Raw genomic sequence first — 25,979 nt, forward strand, 5'->3', positions numbered from 1 at the left:
GGTGTGGAGCACGACGTCCAGAGAAGTGAAGGTGACCTGCAGACACAAAGCCTGAGAGTGAAGACTGGAGGGAGGGAGGGAGGGAGGGAGGGATGAACGAATGAATGAATGAATGAATGAATGGATGAATGAAATGATGGATGGATGGATGAATGATGGATGGATGAATGATGGATGAATGGATGATGGATGGATGGATGGATGGATGAATGATGGATGGATGAATGATGGATGATGGATGGATGATGGATGGATGGATGAATGATGGATGGATGGATGGATGGATGATGGATGATGAATGATGGATGGATGATGGATGAATGATGGATGATGGATGGATGAATGATGGATGGATGGATGAATGATGGATGGATGAATGATGGATGATGAATGGATGGATGGATGAAGGATGGATGAATGATGGATGAATGGATGGATGGAGACCAGTTCCTCAGCCGTTCATCTGTCCTCTGCAGGATCTGCAGGACGGAGGAATGGATGGATGATGGATGGATGAATGTTGTATGTATGGGATGGATGAATGATGGATGATGGATGGATGGATGAATGATGGATGGATGGATGGATGAATGATGGATGAATGATGGATGATGGATGGATGAATGATGGAGACCAGTTCCTCAGCCGTTCATCTGTCCTCTGCAGGATCTGCAGGATGGAGGAACCCTGCTGGAGGATCTCAGAATCATGGATCTCAGGCTTGATGACGATCAGAGACTCACGTGGATCATCTGCTCCGTATTCTCGTAGCTGGTGCAGAACTCTGGTCCGTTCCGGTCCGCCTGATGAAACACGCAGAGCGGGTTAAGCAGAACCAGGTTCCTGAGCAGAACCAGGTTCCTGAGCAGAACCAGGTTCCTGAGCAGAAGCAGGTTCCTGAGCAGAACCAGGTTCCTGAGCAGAACCAGGATTGCTCCTCACCTTACAGAACTCCACTTTGAGCAGCTGGGCTCCAGAGTCGGCCGAGGAGCTGACGAGACACAGCGGACCTCCACCCGGGTCTGGAACCAGAAGCAAGACGAAGCGCTGCTTTTAACGGGCTGAGGTTGAATGAAATCTAAGATCCACCCAATGAATTACCAGAAAACATTTAATAGGGAATCATTTATCAGCTAGATAAAGGAATAATTTCAGTGTTAAAACCGTTTTCTTCCAAACACGACATCTACATCCAGCCTCCTACGTTCTCTGAGCTCATCAGCTTCAGTGATAACCATCAATTACGCCCATCATCAAACCCACTGAACCTGACATAGGCGCCATTATGGTTCTGGTTCTGTCTTCTGAGCCACAGAGCAAATGGACTTTATCCTCATTAGTGTAAAAAGATCTAAACACACCCTGACTCTGAAAGCTGTTGCTTCCTGTGGAGTTTTTCTGTTATTTCCACACCCATTTATGTTGTTCATTTTTCTGGGAATCTAAATCAGCCACAGCTTAATGAAAATTTCCCTGAATATTTAGACGCTTCCCTGACAGGAAAAGAGTCCAATTATTAAAGGAGCAGTTTGGTCTAAAGAAATCTGAACTGCGTCAATAAGCTGGCGTCTGGTAAATCACATTGAAACTGAGCCAGGAAGATTATTTTTGATCAAATGAGAACAAACTTAGAGTCTCTTTGCTTTCCTTGGCACTGATTGTTGTCTGATCTCAGGATGTTTAATGAACAGCAAAACTGCTACAAAACATTTTAAGCTATGAACTGCTTAAAGCTTAACATTGGCAGGATAAGCAGAACAAAGAGAAGAGGAACCCATTAAAACATTTTCACATGATTACATTGACTAAGAATTTGATTTATTTGGTTTTTCCCTACTAGTAAAATCCCTCTGATGTCACACGTTCTCCCTCTGATGTCACACGTTCTCCCTCTGATGTCACACGTTCTGGTGGCCGTTTACGGCGAGCTTCCTGTGAGCACCTGAAGGCCAGGTGTGGCTGAAAACCAAACGTGTGTGCCTTCCTGACGGAGAGGAAGAACCACGCCCGGGTACGGCCAATCAAGTCCTGACTACGCCGTTTCACTTTGCGTATTTATGCGGCCCACGATAGGTACAAGTAAATACAAGTAAAAAAGTTAAGACGACTAAATTATATTTCAGACCTTGGAAAAAAATCTGGTTGTTTTTGCGACTTTTGAAGACGTTAAATTCAAAGTTTTGTATTTTAGATATGGTTTAAGAGCCTAGAGGAAGTGGGTTTTAAGCCTCTGTGGACTGGGGATAAACGCAGAGAAACCACTGCAGTCTGACCTTTGAACTCCAGGCTCTTCATGGAGACGTGTCTGATGTAGGTGGTGGCACTCATATCGTACTTCCGGACCTTGGCGTTAATTCCCAGCTGATCGAGCTGGAAGACCAGGAAGGGCGTCTCCTCCTGCTTGATGTGCTTCTTGAGGCAGAGCAGCACCTGAAGGAGGAAACAGAGCCTTGGAGCACTGGCCTGGATCCTGAGGGCATAAACGGTTTAGTTGAAGAAAGACTGAAGATCCTCTACCTGTTTGACTTCAAAGTCAACCAGAACCTTAATGGCGTCCTGCTCAGCCGGGCCTTTGCTGGTGGTGGCCAGCATGCCGTCACATCCTGACTGTAACGAGGCGTCCTGGGCAAGCTTTGCCTTCTCTGTGGAGGTGAAAACAGTCTTCAGGAGGGAACATTTCCTCTTTAAGCAGAACTAGAAGCCAGCATCACCTTCACACTTTGAGGAAACTGAGCTCCAAGGTGGAGCTTGATAAGAAATAAAAGAGTAACGGACCATCGCAGCAGTGTTGTCCTGTCGGATTGGTTGATTATTAATCAAAATCTTAATTCAAATTAACTCAAAATAACCATAGATAATTGTATTATCGGACCAAACAGGAACGATAGGAGCACGGTGGTCTAGAGGTCACGCTGCTCCCTGAGGGTCAGTTCCACTTTCAAGCAGCGACTAGCAGCAAGTCTGCTGCTGCCTCGTCCTCTAGGCCCCGCAGTGGAGGGAGACAACGTCTCTAAATGAATCCTGCATGCACAAATGTGCAAAACGGCTCATAAATATGAAGTAAACACGGTTTTTAAAGTAGCCTCTCTTCTCTCTGAGACTGCTGCACTGAAATAATTCCCTGAACTTGATTCCCACTGAGCCTCAATCACTCATTCACCTGCTTCACACTGAGAGCTCTCTCTGGTTTGTTTTCTGCAGAGTGGATTCAGGGAACGTATTAAAATGGAGCTTAAAGCGGAAGTTCAATGGAAGAAACTCTATTGCCTACCTCCATCAATCAGAGACTCATCCGCCTCCAACACAAGCCAATCAGCTTTGAACTGCTCCTCCTCGAAGCCAATCAGCATCCTGGGTTCATCTTAAAAGAACTTCACATCCTCATCTCAGCCTTCTGCTCAGCGAGCAAGTGGTGGCTGCGCGTGTCCGGTTTGGACTCTGATGACCCGATTCAACCCACCTCCATCCCTTCTCCACCTCCATCCCTTCTCCACCTCCATCCCTTCTCCACCTTCATCCCCTTCTCCACCTTCATCCCCTTCTCCTTCAACCTCGTCCCTATCAGAGTTTAATTCCTCCTGGACTCTGACTGCATTCCCAGTCACTCCTTAAAACAGTCTGGCAGAAGACCGCCATGTTGAGCCTGGTTCTGTCAGAGGTTTCTTCCCAAAGGGGAGGTTTTCCTCTCCACTGTCGCTTCATGCTTGCTCATCATGGACAGGTTCATGTGTTTATCAAAGCTGGACATCTATGTTTCTGGGTCTCTGAGTGAAGGACTAGTATCAGCTCTCCCAGTCTACTGGATCTCACCATTACAGCTCAAGCAGATCGTCTCCCTAACCAGCCTCTATGGACTGAACCAACTTCATCCATCTCCACTCCACCACCAGTTTCAGGCCTGGGGGGGGGAAACATCCCTGTTCTCATACGCCTGCTTATGCATATTGAAGTATAATTCAGCGTTAATGTTTCCTGCCGAAGTCTGAGCACCAAAGTCTTAAAATATTGTATCAATAAAATTCTTCTAATTGTCATCCTTCTAATAGTTGTTCAGATTAAAATTGTTTTATAAGAGTCATCAGTAGTTCCAAACACTGTTTATTCACTTATTTATCTTACAGCCTTGGTCTGAAGCGTATGAATAAATATGCTAATTAGATGGAGACATTTAAACTAACACTGAGGTCCACCTTCAGCGGGACAATCTGCTGCTGCAGGTAATTTATTGCTACGGTAACGAGGAGCATCAGCTGCCACTGTGTGCCGATGAACACGCTGGACCAGAACCCGGTTCTGCTGGGAAGGCGAGAGAACGTAGAGAACGTAGAGAACGTACCTGTTGCTGCCTGAGTTTTCACAGCCAAACTGTAATCTTTGCTGCCCTCGCCGATGTTTTCCACCAGAATCTTCATCAGCACACCGAGCTCTTCTTCACCCAGACTCATCTGCATTTCCAGCCGGACAGTTAGAGAAGAGCCGGCTGCTACTAAAAGCAGCTCAGCCTGCAGAGACTTACGCTGAGCGAGCGCAGGAGTCCCTGGACCTGCAGGCCGGGGAGCTCTGAGAACCAGGAGGCAGCCAGGTTCCTGGTGACCAGCAGGTCCACGTTGATGGGCTGAAGGATCTCCACGTCTTTGGGAGGAAAGTCCAGCTTTGGTGTTTTTCTGAAACAGGATCATTAAATTGGGTCTGTTGTCCGCTTCTTAAAATGTTAAGAAAATGTTTTTTCCAACCTGATCACATATAATCACAGTTTCTACTTCTGCTCCTCTATCACAAAATCAGCTGCTGGCCAACGGTTGCATAAACGTTCCACCGGAGGTGCACAGTAAAATATCATGTTGTCCTGCATTCACAGTAACTGTCATCGCTGTAAAAGAATGACAGTTACCTCATATTTTTGGGATTCTGCTGAATGAAGATGTGACTAAGTCTTGGATTAAAGATCCTCCTGGTGTGTTCAGTCCTCTCCAACACTACTGACCCATATTTCATTTTATCACAATTTTCTTTTTGAAAATGACAACAGCAATAGTTCTAACACAACCGGTCTGGGAATTAACCGCTTCATTTAAAATATGGATTTTGTAATTTCGCCTTAACTGATTTATGCTTTTAAATTTTCCCAGTTTCCCTTTAAACACTGAATTTTTAGACCCCCCCTCCCCTGATTATTTATATATGAGACAGGGGCATCCCTGGCTGTGAATAGACGGTGGACCCAGACTGATAAGGAGCACTTTGAGGTCACCGTGTCTCCGGTGGAGGAGCAGAACCTGAGGAATTGGGTGATGAGACGCTGTGGAGGTGGTTTAAAGCGGCAGGAAGGCAGGAAGGTCCAGCCTGAGTTACTGGAGGCTGACACGCCTCTGCAGTGCGGCATGGGGGACCAGGACCGCTGGGGCCAGTCAGGGTGGCGGTCTCTGTTTTTCAGAAAGGGGACTGTGGGGTGTGTTCCAGTTATTGAGGGATCTCACTTCCTCTGGAGTTCTGGAGAAGAGACGGCCGTGGAACAGGGGTCAGATCTTCACCTCGCTGCCATCGAGCCACAAAGAGAGCAACGTTAGCAGAGGCTGATGGACCAGAGGAACCATCTGGCTGCTTTGGAGTTCTGATCCGACCCGGTTTCTGTCCCTCGGATGATCCACATGCATTAATGCTCCTCAGCTCCCAGACTGAGGCTCATTTCCATCTAGATGTGACAGAAACAGCAATATCTCCACCTTCCATCATGTTGAGGTGTGTTACGCTGTTGTTGAGGCTGAATGAGGTTAGACCCAGAAAAGACAAGCCTCAGGTTGAATAAAACTCAATGAAGTTCTATTTCAGGGCTTTGTGCTTTCCTATTGGTGACTGAAAAGGTTTCTGCTGCAACGTTCATTTTTATACGTGCTGTAAGTGAAACATGACGCCGCAGGTTTCTGGAGCTCCTAGTCAGCAACAACCAAAGGATGAAGTTATTTAAGACCTTTGCCTTCAGACTGGAAAGCTTTGGGAATGTTTTGTTGTTGATTTTTCTGCTTTGCTCTCCCTGCATCTCTTCCCTAAAACCCGGTTAACGGTCACCCTCCCACACTTTCAGCTCAGATACCTGCAGAGTTTCAGCTGCGTCAGCTTTATGTCCATCTTCTCCACCACGGCCGGCAGAGGGAATCCTTCACCCGACTGCAGAGCGAAGCTGTTTTCCACCGTAATCAGTCCCAGGTCCACCAACAAGGCATTCTGGGACGTGGAGGACTGAGGGATGATGACGAGCGGAGCCTTCAGCCTGATGTCCATGGACAGGCGGAAACTCCTCTGAGCCAGGTCCCGGACGCTGGAGGCGGCTCTCTCTGCGGCCTGAGAAGTGGCGCTGCTCAGAGCTTCTTTAGCCGTCTGGAAGTTGTCGACGAACATCTGGAACACAGTCAGTCGGGGGTGAGACGACATGCAGACTGGCTTAGAGAGCACGCATGGGGCATTCAGGTCGCTTTGTGTTTCATAAACATGGCAGCGGCAATATGAACCTTTAGAAAACAGACGTTAAAGCTCAGCTCTAAATCTCTACAGGAGACAAACGTCGACTCTGCTGCCACATTAAAAACTGTCTGAAGGTTCATAGAGGAAGTCCCACGTTTATGAAACGAGGTTAGAAAGTGATGTCATTCAGGCAGAGGTCATGTGACTGAGGGCCATGGCAGCGAGGAAGTGATGACAGCTGAGTTGCAGAACACATTCAGTTTAAATACACTAAATATATAAAAAGAAACCTGAGCTTTTATTTCACAGTCAGACAGAAAATCTGAATAAAGCTTTTCTGTCTTCGCTCCATTAGAAAATTATTTCTTTTTTCTAAATGCCAGAATAATGAGAGCGATTAACTTTAGACATCCTTTTATTTTCTTCAAGGTCAGAAGTCTACATACGTTGTTGTCAGTATTTGTTACCCTGCCTCTGACTCGGGTCAAACGTTTTCGTCTTTCCACAAGTTTCTCACAAAACAGGAACTTGGGTCCATTCCTCCTGAGTCCAGTTTGGAGGCCGTGGCGCCCGGAAATGTTCAACCGGAGCGAGACCAGAGCTCTGATGGCCTGCCTGTTCTCCTTAAGTCGCTGTGGGATCCGTGCGGCTGGATGCTCCGGGTCGTTGTCCATGTGGAACACCCACCTGGACCCAAACATTAACGCTTTAGCTGATGTTGCTTCACAATTCCCACATAATGCTCTTTTCTCATGATGCGTGCACCACTAAATTCATCAGACCACGGGACACGTCTCCAAAATGTAATTTCCTTGTGCCTGTGTCCTTCTGTAAACTAATCTGCCATTTCTTCAGCCCATGTCGGCCCAGGACTCGTTTCCCTCTGGATAATGACTCTGACCAGCTTCAGTCAGCATCTTTATAAGGTCTCTTGGTTTCGTTTGCACGTTTTGGACCGAAGCATTTTCCATCTGTGGGACACAGAACCCGTCTCCTGAGTAGCGGACAGTCCCATGGTGTTTATAAGGCCGTATAATTGTTTGGATAGATGAACTCGGTGCCTTCAGCCGTTTAGCAATGTCTCCCAAGGAGGAACCAGACTGGAACAAGTCCAAAGTTATCTTCCTGGTATCTTTCACAAGATGTCACAAAACGAGGCAGGGTTTTAGGTGCCTTTAAACATCCACAGGTGCGTCTAAAATCAACTCAAATGTTGTCTATAAACCAATCAGAAGCTTCCAAAGACATGACATCATCATCTGGGCATTGTTTAAAGGCACAGAGATCTTAGTGTATGTAAACTTCTGAACATGAATACTTATTGTCAAAATAATCCATCTCTCATTATTCTGGTATTTAGCAAATAAAATGTTGCTAATTCTAACAAAGCTAAAATAGCAGAAGATTTATTCAGATTTCATGTGTGACGGTGAGAAAGAAAAAGCTTTTTATTTGGTGTATGAACACTTCTGGTTTCAGCTGTATGAGGAAACATGGTGCTGTGCAGTAAAGCGTCAGGCAGAAACATTCATGTATTCATTCATCACAGCGCTCAGGTTAAACGCCTCAGGGTCCATGGCTGTGGACCAGCCACGTTCTCTAGAGTCACTTTAAGGTTTAAATCAAAACCCAAACTCTCCTGGATAAAGTGTCACATGCACCAGCGCTCAGAAATATGCAGAGAATATCGGCTTGGTTCTTGTCATATTCTGGTTTGTTTGAGTTTAAGCAGAGCCTCGGGGTTCAGTATCTCCATCCATTGGTTTACATCATTATTATTAAATCTTTTTATAGATGTAGTCTCATTTATACACAAGTTCTCATTTACAAGAGAGACCTGTCAGACAGCATGGGATTAATTTCCACTGTTATGCTGATGACACTCAGCTACATTTATCCATAAATCCTGATGAATCCAATCAGTTACTTCGACTGCAGTCATGTCTTGATGACATCAAAAGCTGGATGACTTTAAATTTCCTGCACTTAAATTCTGACAAGACAGAAGTTGTAATCTTTGGACCAGAGTCCTCAAAAAATAAACTTCTTAACCAATCACTTAATCTGGATGGCATTAACTTGGCCTCTGGTAATAAAGTTAAAAATCTTGGTGTTATTTTTGACCAAGACATGTCATTTAAATCCCATATTAAACAGGTTTCCAGAGTTTCCTTTTTTCACCTCAGGAATATCGCCAACATTAGAAACATTCTGTCCAGGAGTGATGCTGAAAAACTAGTCCATGCATTTGTTACTTCAAGGCTGGACTATTGTAATTCTTTACTATCAGGAAGTCCACAAAATGCAGTTCAAAGCCTTCAGCTGATCCAAAATGCTGCGGCAAGAGTTCTGATGAAAATCAACAAGAGGGATCATATGTCTCCAATTTTAGCTTCCCTTCATTGGCTTCCTGTTAAATCAAGAATAGAATTTAAAATTCTCCTTCTAACGTTTAAAGCCCTTAATAATCAAGCTCCATCATATATCAGAGCTCTGATTACCCCGTATGTTCCTAACAGAGCACTTCGCTCTCAGACTGCAGGTCTGCTGGTGGTTCCTAGAGTCTCTAAAAGTAGAATGGGAGGCAGATCCTTTAGCTATCAGGCTCCTCTCCTGTGGAACCAACTCCCAGTTTTGGTCCGTGAGGCAGACACCCCGTCTACTTTTAAGACTAATCTTAAAACTTTCCTTTGTGACAAAGCTTCTAGTCAGAGTGGCTCATGTTACCCTGAGCTACCTCTATAGTTATGCTGCTATAGGCTTAGGCTGCTGGAGGATATCAGGGTCAAACAGTTTGAGGAGTCAAACTGGTTCTGGAGCTTTAAATCTAATTAGCATTCTGATGTATTTAATAGACAAAGGGGGCCTTCACCTCCTGACCTCCGCAGCAGAAAGAACCTGCAGCCTGGAGTCTGATCAAACAGCAGAACCTCAAATGTCCTTATTAGACTATGCCTTTATGGATCAGGACGTTTTCAGTTGGAAATGCAGGCTCTATAATATTAAAGGTGATATATTCTAGTGGTATGGGGCTTCATCTGCACACTGTCACCTGCATTGAACTTGGAACTGGGTTCCATTGTTTCTAGTTGCTACAGAACGCGAGGTTAATGTGTGTTAAGGACGGGGGTTAACTGGCTCACAGGGACCTCAAATCAGATGGCATGTAAGGAGGGCTGATGGTGCAGTGGTGTCTGAGTGAAGGTAAAGCAGAAGGTTTGGTGCAGTTCAGAGCTGCATGCTGGATGCTGTACCTCATCAGCTGACGGGTACTGAAAGCTAAAAGAAGCCTGTAAGGACAAAACACACCAACAAGACAAGAGACATTAGAAATAACCAACAGGTGAAAACATGAGAACAGAAACTGGTAAAAACATGAAACACAGAAGGTCTACCCTGCAGCTGCAGGTTCATGGTATTAATATCCTAAAAGGGTCCTGCAGGCTGCATTCAGGCTAACTTCAGGAAGTTACTACCTCACCGAGAGCTTTAAGCAAAGACGACCAAAGTTTCCATCCACTCAGCAGCATAACATCTGGTTTGGCTCTTTTTCAGGGTGGAATATTCATAGAACTGCACTGAAGTTATTCAGGAGACCCAAACTTTCCAGGAGTCATGAGCTGCTACCTGCTGGATGCAACGGTCACTTTCCTCAGGGGAGCCAGTTTATTACCAGCCAGTACTGAGACGGAGCAACAAGAGAGAAACTCCTGCTGCAACACCTTCAAGGAGGACCAGAGCCGCCCACATGGACCGGCGTCACCAGGAGAACGTTTAGTCTGGTGTGGAGGAACCGAAGAGAGGCTAACCTAGAACTCGCTACCACATGCTGAGCATGGTGGAGGCAGCATGATGCTACGTGTTTCAGTGCCGCTGGACGTTTCTACTGCAAACTGCTTTTTTCTGGAAATGCTCTTCCCAAACCTCCAACCTTAACTCAGCTGGAAATGTACAAACTCTGACTAAAAGCTGCAGTTCCAGCAAACTGACCACTTGTTTCCAGCTGAGTGCTCAAAGGTCAGCCAGAAGCTTGCAGAATGCACAGAAAGCAGGGCGTATGTATACTTTTGACCCTATCAAAGAACTTCAAGCTTGTTTTAAGACTGATTACAGCTATATCAGGTTCCACTGTGGACCCAGAACCATTCACATCACTCAGTGGACAAACGATGAGTTTGTGGAAACAAAGGAACCAATCAGAAGAGACGGAGACAGAGACGAGGAAGTGGCTGCGTGTTTCCGTGGCGACCAGAAGCAGGTTCCCCTGTTAGAGGTTCAGGGTCTACCTGCTTACGGACTCTGGACCTGAAGGTGTGTGTGTGTGTGTGGCAGCTGCTGACCAGCAGAGACATGAAGAACTTGTGCAGGTAGACTATCTGGATGCAGCCCAGACTCATGGTGACCTTCCCGTCCACCTTCGACACGTCGCTGTATCCGTCCCCCTCCGTCGCCCCGGGAAACAAGGACAGCTTGAAGCTGAACACCTCGTCCCCCACGATGGACACCGCCTGGAGGTGGAAAGAGGCGGAGATTGCTCTTAAGTGCTGCCACAGACTCTGAGCTGCTCCAGCTGAGGATCTCTCACCTTCTTGTGGACGGTCTTGGGGTTGGCGTCTGTGACCACGATGTCTTTGAGGCAAGCAAACACCTCCGTCTCCTTGGCCTGCACGGACACCGTTGCATTGATTCCTGCGTGAAGCAACAGCAGCTGGGATCAGACTCAGCCCGCCTGCAGGAGCTCAGCTGACAAAAAGCGGTTAGTACCCTGAACTCTGATGTCGGCGATGCTGCAGCGATCATCGCAAACCTCCACATGGAAGCAGCCCAACCTGGCCAAGAGCTTGAAGCTGAAGATGCCGCCATCTTTACCGCCTTTAGACACTGCAGACCCCCCAAGCACACACAGTCACATGCCGTCAGATCCAGAAGGTCACAGCTCAGTAAATCCCAGCATTAACATATTTACAATCATTAAAACCTTCATTAAATCTAAGTCAAACGTTCCTCCTTCTGAAAAGTTCAGAAGGAGGGGGGGGGGTGCTGGGTCCGGCCCAGAGACCCAAATCAGCGCAAATATCAAACATCCACCCTCTAAAAATGATTTCACTGCGTCTGCTACGGATGAGACGTGCAGAACCAGTTTGGTCGTGTTTAACGTTAGCAGCACGGAGCGCCTTCTAAGCAACTTTTGATATTTGACTTCCTCTTTTTATAAAACACGATATAAATTATTACAAATTTAAGAACAAAAACTGTTGTTTTGTCAACAGAAGTTTTGTAAACACTGTTCAACTACAGAATGAAAAACAGAAGCCAAAACTTAATAAGAGAACAGCTGACAAATCAGACGCGTCCCGGTTCTCAACACTTCACCGGTTCGTGTGTCAGATGCCACAGCTGAGCCCCCCCCCCCCCCCCGCTGTCCGTTGGAGGTGCCAATAGTCTCAGCTTCTCTTGGTTGTAATCTGTTGTGATGTAGAGACTCGCTGTGCAGAAGGGACTCACCTGCGCGGCCCCGCTCGCTTTTCTGCACCTGCTTTTTAGTTTGTTGGTCCGGCGCGGCGCGGAGCTGCGACGGCGCGACGCTGCTCAGGTAGCTGATGGCTGCCAGCAGAGCTTTGGTGTGAAGGAGGAAGTCTAGAGAGGAAACCTCCACCTGAAAGAGCAGAGACACCTGTGACTGCGTGTCGGGCGAGAACATCCTCAGAGTTCTCGCCTGGAGCCCATTGCCCACCTTCAGCATCTGCTCCGTGTTGTTGAAGAGAGTCTGGAAGGCCGGACCGGTCGGGTCGGCCTGCAGAACCACAGAGGCATCGTTAGAAGAACAGGAAACCAGGCCGCTCACCCTCCCACCATGAATCACGTTTAACTGACCTTGACGAACTCCACCTTCAGCAGGTGGGAGCCCTGCGGTTGTAAGGAGCTGATCAGGTGGAGAGGACTCCTGCCAGCTGAAACAGTCCAACAACCAAGTCAGCCTGCTGGCATTCCTGCTGCAACTCTCAGCTGAGCAAAGCTCCGTACCACAACCCAGAAACAACAATTCTGCTACGGCTGAAAGGCTAACCTGGCCAGCTACGTTCTGCATCCTCAGCCATCCAGCATCATATATTAAAGAATTATTTTGCTCTTTAACAATGTATTATGGGAAAACCTGCTCAGTTATATAACGTGTTTCACCTATATTACTTGTTTTTGAGTTCACATAAAACTAAGAACAACATGTGTTATTTTGCTATAACTTGTTCTAACTTGTGGTGGGAACCTATGACAATGTGTTGTGGGAAAGATTCTGTATTCCTTATTTTGCTTATATTTGCTGTATTCTGAGAGCACTCATATTATTTTGCTTATATTTGCTGTATTCTGAGAGCACTCATATTATTTTCCTTCGCACACTGCTGAGATGCTGGGAACGGTTTCTGTTTGGGAAACATGCTTAGGGAGGCAGGGCAGCTGTGGAGGGAGAGATGGCCGCTCTCGCTCCACATCTGACTCTTTGTTTACAAGTATATAAAGAGGTGACAGCCCTCAGCCCGGTGAGTCTGCCGTGAGTTCGTGTGTGGATACCGGCATCGTGAACGCTGATCTTAACCTCGGACTGAGGGCTCCCAGTTCGTGTCAATGGTAAGAGCTGATTCTGAGAATCTGTTGAGCGTCACGTTTGTTTGAAAGCTTGTTGCTTTAATGCCTGCTACTTTACGTGTGTGAAGAGCTAATTGTTTGATCTGCTGTATTCTGTGGGGAATAATAATAAATGTGTGCCTTATATTCTAACAGAAACAGTGTTTGAGTCCTTATTTGTGTTTGCCGATCTCTCCCGATCCTGAAATAAACATTTCATAAAACACAGCAGGACTCTCCCACCTGCTTAGTCCCGCCTTAAACCATAATACCTCACCGTGATTGGCCTGAACCATTGTCCTGATTGGTCGAGGCGGGACAGGATGGATTCTGGTGTGTGTGAAGGTACAAATACGACCAGAATCCAGGTTATTTAAGTCAATATTTCACATCCTGAACGGCAGCTGCTGCCCGGGAGCCAAAGACTCCCATCAGGTTCTGGACGGTGAACTGTGGGGACGGTTATGGAGGCCAGCTAACCTTACAGGGCTGATGACCCGTAGCAGAGTCTTTAACACCTTTCTAACGGAGCCGGAGGAACAGCTTGGTTCCTCAGAGTCTCTCAGAGCTGCTGTCTGAGCCTGAAACGTCCTGCCAGGGAGTTTCAGCGAGGAGGTGTGGTCCACGCCAGGCTTTCCAACCACGCAGGCACAGAGAACGCCTCTGAAGCTCATCTGGGAACCAGTCAGAAGTCCAGCAGCAAAGAGTTGGGCCTCACCTGGAACATCACAGTAGTCGACTGCGACTCGCCGCAGGTACGAGGTGATGCTCAGATCGAAGCTTCGCATCTTGCCTTCAGCTCCTAGCTGTGAGATGTTGAAGGCTAGCATGGTCTTCTCCTGGTCCGCCTGCTGTGTGAGCTCCAGCAGAACCTGAGGAGACCAGATGCTGCTGCGTCAGAGGTCTGCAACGCCGCTGAGATGCCAGGAGGAACACCAACGCACCTCTTTGAGCTCAAACTTGAAGTGAATGTTGATGAGTTCCTCCAGAGCGGATCGCTGATGCTCCTCGTCTGTCAGTTTCTCGCTGGCATCCTCATCGGAGTCTGGAGGTGAAAACCAGTGAGACAGCTTCCACCTCTAACAGAGAGCAACGGCCAGTTCTCCTCGTGTTGCTCACCTGTTTCTAACGTGTCGAGGAAGGCGGGGTCGAGGTTTCCAGGTGGAACCCTGGACAGCGGCAGCGCCTGCAGACAGAGACGTGAACACGGTGCCATGAGGACAGAACTGTCCCGTCGCCCACCGTGTCACTAGCCTGGCTAAGCCTTGACCATTTTAAACGCCTCCATGTTCCTGGTCAGAATAAGCTAACGCTAGCTGTAATTAGCCTGATGCACAGCACGGTACCGGTTAACGAGCAGCGCCTCTCCGTTCAGCCTCACATTGTCTCTTTACGCTGTTTGCAGTAAATGTTTGCATTTCCAGTTGGTGCTAGAGACAAACTAAAGACTGAATTAGATCTTCCCTTTTATTCCTCCTGCTCTGACTAACTCTCCAGTTTCATTCAATACTTTCTCTACATTCATTCTATATGGTGACAATTTTAAAAATGTCATACTTAGGTACTGCTTAGCAATCCTCCAAACCTAATTGTGATTAATGTAGTGGTGGCTAGAGAACTGGACACAACCTGCTGACCTTCTCAGTGGGGGTGGACGGAGCAGAGTCCATCCTGGGCAGAGGAACGCTGTCCACCAGCTCCAGGACCTTCTGGATCTTCTGGTCAGAGATCCTGACATGCACTAGTGGCAGCTCTCCAGACAGCTTGAACCTGAAGCGCCACAGAAACTTATTGCAGCATCAGTCAGACCAGGTGAATCATACCTGGGTACCCGGGATCATACCTGGGCATCCGGGCGTCCTTCTCCACCATACACTTGGCCAGGTGCAGAGTGAGGTCCATGGGCTGAAGGATGTGTTGGAGCGATGAGCTCTGCAGTCTGGCCGTCTTCCAGGCGTCTCCTGAAAGCCGTTTACGCGTTGAGGACATTGTGATGACGTCTGAGGTGAGACGGACGCGCTGCGCTGCTCACCTGACTGGCTGTACAGCAGCTGGACTCTCCTCAGCCCCACGTCGTATCGCTCGTAGGCTCGGTCCATCACCTCCTCCAGAGACGAGGACGAAGACGAGCCCAGGCTGCTCTGGTCCACGCTGTGAAGCTGCAGGAAAAACTCTGTTAAACTCATCCGTCCCGCCTCAATCTGTCCCCGTCCCTTCAAGTCCCCGTCCCTTCAAGTCCCCGTCCTTTCAAGTCCCCGTCCCTTCAAGTCCCCGTCCCTTCAAGTCCCCGTCCCTTCAAGTCCCCGTCCCTTCAAGTCCCCGTCCCTTCAAGTCCCCGTCCTTTCAAGTCCCCGTCCCTTCAAGTCCCCGTCCCTTCAAGTCCCCGTCCCTTCAAGTCCCCGTCCTTTCAAGTCCCCGTCCTTTCAAGTCCCCGTCCCTTCAAGTCCCCGTCCTTTCAAGTCCCCGTCCCTTCAAGTCCCCGTCCCTAAACTCTGATCTGAGCGACTCAGCCAAATCGTCAAATAAAGTCAAATAAAGTCAAATAAAGTCAAATTAAGTCAAATAAAGTCAAATAAAGTCAAATAAAGTCAAATGAAGTCAAATGAAGTCAAATAAAGTCAAATGAAGTCAAATGAAGTCAAATAAAGTCAAATAAAGTCAAATGAAGTCAAATGAAGTCAAATGAAGTCAGGTGAAGTCAGGTGAAGTCAGAGCTGACCTGGAAGCAACCAAAGTCCACTATCAACAGGTGTGATGTGCTGCTGTAAAATCCTGATTTTGGGATTATCAGGTAAGATGGTTTCAGGTCGATCTTCAGATCCAGGACTTTCCTGGTTTCAATGATGTGAGACAAACCTGCAGAGAGCAGAACCAGTCAGAGACTAAATGTGGATACAGTTACAGCTGAGAAATTGTAATTCCTGTGGTACCAATGCAGATTATTTATTCCTTTAGCGCTAATTCACATCACACATCGTCTCCAGGCTCTTTCTAAAGTCACTTCCACCAGATCCTCCAGGGTGGCTCTGAGTTTCTCTCAGGAAACCAGCAGGTTGCACCCAGTCATTAACCTGCAGCATCGCTCCTCCTGAAGGATGGCATGGCTTTGCAGCAATCCCCCGTACTGAGCATGCATGCAGCGACAGTGGAGAGGAAAACTCCCCTTTAACAGGAAGAACCCTGCAGCAGAACCAGAACCAGGCTGGGTGTGAAGAGCCTGGTCATGACCCACTGGGGCTTAGAGAAGACAGAGCAGAAGGTCCAGTTGCATCTCCTCCTAAACTGATCCAGCTTCATGCATCATGCTAGCCTCACCTGCAGCGGTTTTCTCTTTGATTTCCTCAAGTTTGGACAGCGTGGCAGAAGTCAGAACCTCCAGATCCACTCCTTTCCCCGTCTTAAAGAAGTCCACCATACTGTTGACGGTCACCTGCAGGAGAAAAAGGAAAATGTGGGAGGAATTAGCAGAAAGAGCTGATCAGATGATCCACTGGAGGAAACTCTCTAAGGACCAGAAACATGAACATCCTCCAAGTCCTAAACACAAACATCGTAAAGATCCTGAAGTATTTGGCTCAAAACGTCTCAAGGATGATTGATTTTGAAAGTTTAGAAATTCAGGAACGTTCAAATGAGGCGTAATGACATGAGAAGGTGTTAAACTGGCTTTAGACTTAAATTAACTGCGTTACATTAACGCATAGTTTACTGAGTGTATATAACTTCTGTATATATATCCATTTTATTCAATTTCATTTTATTTTATTGCATTCTTCTTTTGTCTGCACCATCAACACCAAGTCAAATTCCTTGTATGTGCAAACCTACTTGGCGATTAAACTTCTGATTCTGAGACAGTTTTCTGTAGCAGAGCTTGTTCTCTGGTCTGAGGTTCTGCAAGCACTGAGCTGAAACCCAGCTGGTTCCAGGAAAACTGTCTTCTGTTCTCTGTATTAATTAGTCAGCTGGGCGCAGAAAGCTGACAGATACTTCAATCCCTTCTTCTCTCACACACTGCCTTAGATTAATGTTTGCTATTAGAACCCAAATTAAACCTCTAAGCCTGTGAGGAGAGGAATATTGTGTGATGTTAGGAAGCTGGACTGAAACACAATCGCTCCCAAACTTTAACAACTTATCAGAAAAGGATGTGAATTTATCTACAGCGAGCGCTTTGCAAACAGTATTTGCCACTAGAGTGGGACTAAATCCATCCAGTTTCTGAAAGGTGCATTAATAAAATCTACAGCTCAGTCTGCAGCCATCACACTAATCGCTGCACAGGTTCTGATCCATTAATAGTTTACACTGGTGCCAAACCCGTTAGTTAGTTAGTTAGTTAGTTAGTTAGTTAGTTAGTTAGTCTGCAGTCGCCTTAGCCGGGATGTTGCTGCACTACCATGAATATTGCATTATGGTACATTATGCCGTTTTCTATTATTGTGTGTTATGTAAACAGGCTGGAGTTTTTGCCATGGTTCAGTATTTACCCTCATCTTGTGCGTTTCTTTAGAGCTAACTTTATGTTGGAGCGCTGTGTAACGGTCCGCCACTGCTGCCCCTTGCAGGACAATAAAGCAATTCTTATCATGTCAGACCACGATGGAGTCACCAGATCTGACGGCCACATAGTCTGACTGGTTACCGCACCACAGGGAACGCTGCTGAGGCGTTTAGGACGCTGATCTGAGGTCAGTTTACCGCATCGTAGATGATCTCCACAGGCTGGGAGTGGATTTTCAGCAGCTGGTCAGCAGGACTCTCCTCAGGGTTCAGCTCAAACACAACAGTGAGCAGCGATGATGAGGAATCCCCCACAGAGGCGATGAGCGAGGGGACCGAGCCCTGCTGCTGAAGGCCCGTAACGTACCAGTGCTCCAACTCTGCCTCCACCCTGCAGGAGGAGAGACGACCACCTCAGTCTGACTGCAGCTGCTCTACAAACACATCTGAAGCTTCAGCCATCTGCCCACCTGACAGCCTGCGCTCCGGGTCTCTGAGAGATTCTGGTGCTGAGGTTCACCATCTGGATGTTGAGGATCTCTGGTACATCGTGGTCCTCTCTGATCGTCACGGAGGTCTTCAGCAGCTGGAAGGTGAGGACCACGGCGACGTACTGAAACACAGAGCTCCAGGTTACCTGAGCATCATCACCTGAGACTGTAGAGGCATCTGAAGGACAAAGTCTCCAGACATTTGAAGAAGAGGCGTTCTCCTTCGACCCTCCAGCAGCCAGCCAGGTTCAGGGTTTTTCTAGCTGTCCTGTAATGAACATCAACGTTTCCGTGTGCAGGTGTATCTACCTGTTTGGGTAAAGTCAGGTTGTGGGAGCTGCCGCTGTAACCAATGGCTGTGTAGAGTTTCTCCTTCTCCTCAGCCGTCATTATCTGATCCAGACCTGAACCTGAACCACAAGAAGCTCAGTTAGAACCAGATCATGGAGCCGCTAAGAAGCTTCAGAGCAGCTCTTACTCTCAGGCTCCTTGTTCTCCTCCTCCTGCTCCTCCTTCTTGGCCTTCCTCCCAAACCAGCCGCTGAAGAAGCCTCCTCCCTGTTTCTGGCCCGCAGCCTTCTTCCCGGCCAGCTTTTGTCCCGACCGGATGACCTGCAGGAGCAGAAAGGCTCGGATCACACAGGAGCTGTGAGAACACGATTAGCTTCATGGTGACGAGCTCACCTCCATCTGGGCCTGCTGACGCGCCAGAGTGATGTTGAACACATCGAGGCTTTTCTCCAGATCCTGAGGGACACACAGCATCTGTTTACTCTATTTATCAGCTAACAGCCCTAAGACCAAACATAAAGCCAACACGACGGAAAAGGCTGTGAAATATTTCAGCATTTACTCTGGTATTCACTTTGATCTTATTCTCTTGCTGCTTGCTTTTCTGTCAGACCAACATATTTAATGAAATGATAAATATATCAATTAATCTAACAGAGAAAAGTTTCACTGACTTATTAATTCATGTTTCACAAGAGAAAGAAATTCAGATCCAATCTAAATTTACCAAACAGAATCACTGCCGGCATCAAATACGTCTAACAGTAAAATCCAGCATCTGATGGGCTGGGGTCAGGGTTACCTTCCCCCAACCTAGAAGATAAATGAAGAACTGCTGAGGAACCATCACGGCTCGGCCCGCCATGGACTGGAAACTGCAGGAAGAGCAGCTTCTGCAGGGAATCCACTGAGACGGAGCAAGAAAACAGCTCCAGCTGATCAGCACCTTAAAGCTGGGCTGAAATCTGCAGCCGTCTGCATCACAGCAGACAATGATGGTGTGGTTTGCAAATGGTGACATTTGGAGGAACAGAAGTTCAGCTCAGGTCAACAGATACCGTATTTTCAGACTATGAGGCGCACTTAAAATCCTTAAATCTTCTCAATAATTGATGCTGCGCCTTATATGTGATTAAAGTTGTGCTGACTGACTGATTTTATGCGGTGCAATGTTCTCATAAATCTGTTAAAATGTGTAAATATGACTTTGGTTAGCAACAAGCCGCTCCGCTCAGTGGATATTAGGAGCATTACGGTACACTGTGTCACTACCTGAGGACCCCTGAGCTGTCTACAGACTGCCTGACTGTAATGTCTGAACTAGAAGTGCATTCGTTGTTGCTAGCCTGGAGTAGGCGCTAGCAGCAATAAACCTAGCAAGTTAATTTAATATAAAGTTTATTTTATGGTAGAAACAGGGCAGTGTAGTCCAGCTACTCTGTCCTCCCACAGAGACGACAGAGAGACGTGAAGGAGTGATGTTCCACATCTGGAAGAAGATTCAGTGCGTTTATAATGCGCTGCGCCTTACGGTCCAAGAAATACGGTAAATGGTTGAAAGCTGGACACAGTTAGGACAAAGATCCCAACACGCATCCAAACTGGGTTTAATGGCACACAGACTGGAAAAGCGTTCCTAATGATCCGACGTCAGCCATGATGGGAGCTAATGGACCATGTTTGACAGCCAGGTCAGATTTATCAGCTCAGGCCAGCAGAACGACCAAAGATAAGATAAGATAAGATAAGATAGACTTTTATCAGCAAATATCAGAAACTTGTTGAGGGTCCAGGTGAATTTCCTCACAGACATTGACCCAAACATTCCTGAGGGTGTTTAGTGGAATAATGGACCAGAACCGTGTTCCTATGAACAGGGACTGTTGGGGGAGGGCTTTGTTGCATGGTTACCTCACCTGGATCTGTCTCTCAGTGTCTGGGCTGGACTTGTTCTGGTTGAGCAGTTTGCTCTGGTAGGCAGTCTTGTAGGCCCTCAGGCTCTCCCGGTGCTGCCTGATTTTGGACCAGGACCACATGTGGCTGACGCGTCGGATGTGGACTTCCATGATGCTGTTGAAGCCGTAGCGCCACCTGAACGTAACAGGAAACAGACATCTAGTGAAACCAGTTAACGGATCGGTCAGAACCATCAAAATCTCTGTGGATGATACCTCAGCTGATCTTACAGAACAACTGCAGGTCACCTCGATCACACACAGGTTTGTTAAATTAAATCCTTGTTTAAGTTTTCTCTCTATCCAACAGAAACACATTGAAGCTTCTTCTGCCAGGACCGACTTTAAAGGAGACATTTCATGCTGTTAGACTCCTTTTCACATTGAAATCATGCAGCCGTGGACTATATAAAGTGGTGCCGTCTCTTTAAATATAACGGAGGTGCTTCCCCCCTCCCCCCCAAGTCACAGAGCACACCCCGGTCGGCCATTTTTCTGGTCATTTAAGTTCATGACGTTGTTTAGCAGCTTCGCAGCAAACGCTGTGACACAATTGTTTAAAAAAAGCGTAACGAACCAGACCCAACCAGAACATAAAGATCTCTGCAGCTCCTGGAGACTCCAAGGACAGAACAACGTGACACCAAGAGCTGAAAGGTTTGCATGACATGTCCCCTTTAAGGCAAAAGCTTGCATCACTCCAGTCCCACTTATGTGGAAAACAATGCCAAAACTTTGTTACGTTTAGATTGACTGTATGAGCTAAGGACACAGCAAACCTACCAGACTTTGGGATTGTCATGGACAGAGACATCAGGCCTGAACTTCCTGTAGGGGGCGTTCTTTGCCATTAAGTCAATGGACTCCAGTACGTCCACCATGCTCAGGTACTGTGGAGAACACACAGTTAAAGGTCGTCTCACCTCCACCTGTCCCCGCTCCCAAGGCAGTGTCTCGTCTTACCTGGGGTTTGGTCATCTCAATGCCGATGTTCTGGACCTCCAGCTGAAGGTTCGCCTTCGGAGACTTCAGCTCTATCTCTGCGTTCGGGTTGATGCACATTTTAGCAGAAGCGAAGATCGGCTTGAAGACTAAAAGAGATGAGTGAACAGAGTGAGATTTGTCTGAGTCAAACAGGAAGCAGCAACCTGCAGCTTCCGCCCTACACACCATGTTTTCAGCTGTAAAACAGGAGCAAACAGTCACCTGTCAGCTCAGACCTTAGTTCATGGTCAACACGTCACACTTTTATCCACCACCATCAATCAAGAACGCTCTACAACCAACAATGATCCCTTCGTCTGGTCATAGGAAGTCATAGCAGTGATGATGCTGTCTAGGAGCAGGACCTTAAAAGGTACATCGCATCATTTCCTGTGCTGCATTCTGGGTAGTTTGCTGTTCCAGACTTTTATCCTGATTCTCTTTGCTGTGACATCTCGGTTTCTAACACATAAGCACGTTTAAACACACATTTTCTGTTGCTGGGGTTGCTAGCCTAGCTTTAGTGCTACGATGGCTTCCTTTTCCGTCTCTCCTGTTGCTTCGCCATCTCTAGGTATCCCCCTCCCTCCTGCTCTCTGTGCCAGATCTTCAGTTGTACTGCTTCATTTAGCCAGAATGTAATAAATGTATTCTTGTAACTTTGGAGCAGGGAATTAGAGGTCCGGCTCTGAAAAACCAGCAACTAGCCGTCCTTTAGATAGTGTGGAGCAACCAAGGGTAGCCCACCGTTGCGGTCCTTCCTTCAGCAGAGCCCGATCAACCGGGACCCTCAGGCCGGCTATCCTAGCTACCAGGTCACCACCAACCAGTCTGCGTTTCTAACAGATTTTCCAACCCTGATTATTGGCAGCTCCATAGTCAGAAACGTGGCACTAGAGACACCAGGGACCGTAGTTAAATGCCTGCCAGGGGCCAGAACGGGCGACATAGAATCTTACCTGAAACTGATGGCTAAGGATAAATACAGTAAGATTGTTATTCACGCTGGCGGTAATGACACCCGGTCACGCCGATCAGAGGTCACTAAAGTTGGTGTTTCTTCGGTGTGTGAGTTTGCTAAAACAATGTGGGACTCTGTAATTTTCTCTGGTCCCCTGCCTGATCTGACCAGTGATGACATGTTTAGCCGCATGTCATCATTCAACCGCTGGTTGTCTAGGTGGTGTCCTGAAAACCACGTCAGCTACACTGACTTCCTATCAGGAAGTCCACAAATGGGGCGACAGTGGAGCAGTTAGGGCGTTCAAATCTCGTCAGAGTCGTCCTGATGCCATCTGTTCTGACAGCACACAAAAAATAAACCATATTATGTTAGTTTGATGCATTATTTGATAGAAGAGCTGAACTCACTGTACTGATAGTGAGGCAGTTGCTGGTCTTTGCTGCTGATCTCTGACTTCAACTGGTCCTGCATGGGAGGAGGGGGTTTCAGTCCAAGCAGGCTTTGAACAAACGCAGGATTTAAAAGAAACAACTTGATTAGAACAAATGCATGAAATCATCAACTCACTACGATGTCCTTCCATGAACCTTTGTAGTACATGGGACTGCAGACGTTCCAGTAGGCACAGAGACTTTCCAGACGGCCGAGCTGAGGAACACATGAAGAAGAGTTTAAGTCAAACGTCATGGACGTCTCTTATGTTTAAGATAATATAGTATATCGCACTATTAATATAGTGAGAAGATGTTCTTTGGTTTAGTTACTGATGGAGAGCTCAGCAAACGCTGATTATCAGAGTCCTGGGCCCGCAGCTCACAAACATCTGACAGGAAGCAGGATTGTTTAGGTGAGAGAGTGAGCATCTCACCTTATAGATGATCTTTGCAGCTTCATTCAGAATACACAGCTTCCAGTTCTCATCAGTGGTCTGAAATTAAAGAAGCACAACCTGTCAGCAGCACCTGCACACGTAGCGGTTCTCAGCGTCTCTGTGTTTATTTGTACCTGCAGGCTAAGCTCTGACAGAGTCACTCCCATCGATAGGGGGCGCTGTGGGTCTGACAGCTGAAACACACATCAGTCAAGCTGAGAATCAAACCCGTCTGCAGACCTTCGTGTGCCCCAGCAAGAACCCGGACCCAGCTCTGGATCAGTACTCACGTCGTCCTCGTAGCGCAGATGGATGCTGCTGATCTTCACCTGCAGGTTTTTTATCACCTGAGTGGCCAGTTTCTCCATAAACGTGTCCTTCTTCTCCTCCTGAGGTTTATCTGGAACAAGCAGGGACAGCGTGACACGTTAGAGACCGTTAAGATCCACCCAGACCGGAAATGGGCATCGACCTGAGCTGAGGATGTCTCAGGAAAGACGTGCCAGAGGAAGGAAAACTTCCAACCAATAACGTCTCTTCAGCACAACTTTAAACCTTTAAAGGGAAATATGAAACTCACCTGTTTTGTTTTCGTGTCGTTTCAGCTTCTTTAAAGCTTTTTTGTGCTTTTTGTTTTTTTTACGTCCTTTAGGGACTTTGGCAGCGTTAAAGAAAAAGACAGCAGTTAGTGAGAGAAAAGCCCGAAAACACAGACAGCAAGAAGCAGCAGGACTCAGACATTCAGCCATAGATGGAACTAAGAACAGAGCAGCAGAGAGGCCCGCCGCTCGCTTAGAGGCACTGGCAGGGTCCAGCATGGCCAGCCTTCCTCCTGTCTTCACATTCTGTAAAGGGCGACACTCCCAGGCCTCTGATTGTGGGTAGGCTACCCCTGCTGCTCTGTCTGCAGCATCCAGAGAAGCTGCACAACCATAAGAAATCACAAGACCATACTACAAAACCTTGGTGCATGGTCAAACCGTGGCGGGACCTTCCACGTTTTCACGTTGATGCACCAAGAAGACTCTCCAAGACCATGCAGAGCCTGCCAATGTCCTTGTTAATGTTTTTTGTCACTAGTGTCTGTTTTCACAGTTTTTGGACAAGAAATGGGAAGAGAGAGAGATGCGGGGGGAAAACGATGATCCTGCAATCAGGAGTAAGAACCAGCGTAGAGGACAGTTAGCCTCTGTGTCTGAGGCGCTAGCTGCAGCGCTAGCTGCAGGTGCCGGGGCGTCCGTGTGTCTGGGGTGTGTCTGCTTGTGCTTTCAGGTGTGTGTCTTTGTGCGTTACCGTTGATCTGTTCCTTGTAAACAACGCTCTCCAGACCAAACAGCAGATCTCCGGTCTGAGACGCTGACAGGAAACGCAGCATGAACAGGACAGACAGAGCGTTAGCCAGCTCACCTGCACACTCACACCTGTGCAGGACCTCGTGACAACATGAGTAACAGTTAGCCGTTCAGTAGTGGCTCATGAACCTCCCTGCTTCTGTTATTTGGCCAGTCAGCCTTTCTACCTGAGAAAAAGGAGAGCTGATTGGAGGCAGAGAGTAAAACCTGAAAACACTGCTGACAGCTTCTCTGGCCTATCGGCTCCTTTTGCTTTTCCACGGCTGCAACGTTTAATAAGAGGGAAATTTAAAACTGATGCTTTAAGTTTACCAACCCCAGGAAATAAAACCGGTTTTACTGAAACAATGATGTTATATTAATATCAAGACTCAGGTTGTTTAACTGGTTTTAGTTTTCTAGGCATGTACTGTAGACCTGCAGCTCCGATTGGATCCTTTTTTTATATTTTTCTGTTTTCCAAGTTTCATTTTCTGAAAATAAATGTAGCTGAATTTTTGGAACGGTTTCCTGCAGTGTGCTTGTACTGAAACATAACCAAGGTCAAAATCAGAAACCCTCTAGTGTCACGCAGCAGCAGAAAGCAGCAACAAGGGACAGAAAGAGGAAACCCAGAGGAACAGGGAGGTTCTGCAGGTCCAGCTCACCTCTACGTCCAGCAGTCTGCAGCGCCTCCTCGATGCGCTGCAGCTCCCTCTGCTTGGCCTCCTGCTGGTAGCGCTCCTCTCTCGCTGCATCGTACTTTATGGCTGTGGGAAACACAAAGAGAAGCATTAACAGATGCTTTTCACAGTTTTCTTAGGGAAGCTGCAGGAGAGGAACTGAGTGACTACACGACTGATTGACACCAGAAGAAGAATCACTAGCAGCACGCCGCTACACAGACGTCTTCCCCCCCGAGCAAACAGGCGTTCAGACAGAAAGTCACTGAGACCAGCGAGCTGGACTCACGCCTCCTCACTTTAACTGAGCAGGGATAGAGTTATGATCTGAGTTGATGCATTATTTTCGGTCCAGAATCAAAGCAGTTCAGCATTGAAACACGTCTGTGTGAGAAAATAAAGGATTTAGTAACACTGAACTGTCATCACAACTGCGAGGTGCAGGAATAAAGAGCAGAAAGAGGTTAAAGTCCAAATCTAGCTGCCACCCAGACCCAAGTAGCACACCAGCAGCAATGAGCCCATCCACCGGTACGCTGCAGGGTTCAGACACGCCTGTCTGGGCGGGCTGTGTCTCCACTACAGTCAATAGAATTCTACACTAGACCTTCTGTTTCTCAGGCCACTCCAAAGTGATTTAAACATCATTTATTCTCAAATATAGGCCTAACCCTTCAACCCTGATAGTTATATAATCCATTTGTCGTCTAGAACTCATCAGACCCAATCTGCAGGTTTTCTACTTGCCACTACTCCCAACCTTAGAAAATAGAAAACCTGAAATTAGCTGAACCATGAGGTGCGCCCCCCCCCCCCCCCAGAGA

The 25,979-nt window shown here is 47.2% G+C and overlaps 1 protein-coding gene across 9 annotated transcripts in view; it reads right to left on the reverse strand.

Annotated features, from left to right (window-relative positions):
* Positions 1-25,979, reverse strand: part of vps13c (vacuolar protein sorting 13 homolog C) — an 80,815-nt gene that overhangs the window by 48,133 nt on the left and 6,703 nt on the right. For 5 of the 9 annotated variants that reach the window (XM_036135739.1, XM_036135741.1, XM_036135738.1 and 2 more), the window contains 38 exons: positions 25,141-25,242; positions 24,435-24,497; positions 23,722-23,796; positions 23,432-23,541; positions 23,276-23,335; positions 23,139-23,198; positions 22,838-22,918; positions 22,678-22,735; positions 21,286-21,413; positions 21,106-21,212; positions 20,284-20,458; positions 18,761-18,823; positions 18,556-18,688; positions 18,387-18,487; positions 18,057-18,199; positions 17,785-17,977; positions 16,399-16,513; positions 15,803-15,939; positions 15,116-15,242; positions 14,927-15,044; positions 14,721-14,853; positions 14,203-14,269; positions 14,028-14,128; positions 13,802-13,955; positions 12,334-12,410; positions 12,194-12,253; positions 11,965-12,115; positions 11,224-11,340; positions 11,045-11,148; positions 10,800-10,967; positions 9,714-9,749; positions 6,092-6,396; positions 4,517-4,664; positions 4,337-4,445; positions 2,518-2,642; positions 2,274-2,430; positions 943-1,022; positions 744-803 (listed from right to left, as the gene is read on the reverse strand). In XM_036135739.1, the coding sequence (XP_035991632.1) occupies positions 744-803; positions 943-1,022; positions 2,274-2,430; positions 2,518-2,642; positions 4,337-4,445; positions 4,517-4,664; positions 6,092-6,396; positions 9,714-9,749; positions 10,800-10,967; positions 11,045-11,148; positions 11,224-11,340; positions 11,965-12,115; positions 12,194-12,253; positions 12,334-12,410; positions 13,802-13,955; positions 14,028-14,128; positions 14,203-14,269; positions 14,721-14,853; positions 14,927-15,044; positions 15,116-15,242; positions 15,803-15,939; positions 16,399-16,513; positions 17,785-17,977; positions 18,057-18,199; positions 18,387-18,487; positions 18,556-18,688; positions 18,761-18,823; positions 20,284-20,458; positions 21,106-21,212; positions 21,286-21,413; positions 22,678-22,735; positions 22,838-22,918; positions 23,139-23,198; positions 23,276-23,335; positions 23,432-23,541; positions 23,722-23,796; positions 24,435-24,497; positions 25,141-25,242 (4,301 nt within the window). The remainder of the gene's footprint in view (positions 1-743; positions 804-942; positions 1,023-2,273; positions 2,431-2,517; positions 2,643-4,336; positions 4,446-4,516; positions 4,665-6,091; positions 6,397-9,713; positions 9,750-10,799; positions 10,968-11,044; positions 11,149-11,223; positions 11,341-11,964; positions 12,116-12,193; positions 12,254-12,333; positions 12,411-13,801; positions 13,956-14,027; positions 14,129-14,202; positions 14,270-14,720; positions 14,854-14,926; positions 15,045-15,115; positions 15,243-15,802; positions 15,940-16,398; positions 16,514-17,784; positions 17,978-18,056; positions 18,200-18,386; positions 18,488-18,555; positions 18,689-18,760; positions 18,824-20,283; positions 20,459-21,105; positions 21,213-21,285; positions 21,414-22,677; positions 22,736-22,837; positions 22,919-23,138; positions 23,199-23,275; positions 23,336-23,431; positions 23,542-23,721; positions 23,797-24,434; positions 24,498-25,140; positions 25,243-25,979) is intronic. The other 4 variants (XM_036135744.1, XM_036135743.1, XM_036135742.1 and 1 more) reach the window with 3 other exon arrangements.

The sequence above is a fragment of the Fundulus heteroclitus genome, chromosome 4 (assembly GCF_011125445.2).
Source record: "Fundulus heteroclitus isolate FHET01 chromosome 4, MU-UCD_Fhet_4.1, whole genome shotgun sequence".
NCBI lineage: Eukaryota > Metazoa > Chordata > Actinopteri > Cyprinodontiformes > Fundulidae > Fundulus > Fundulus heteroclitus.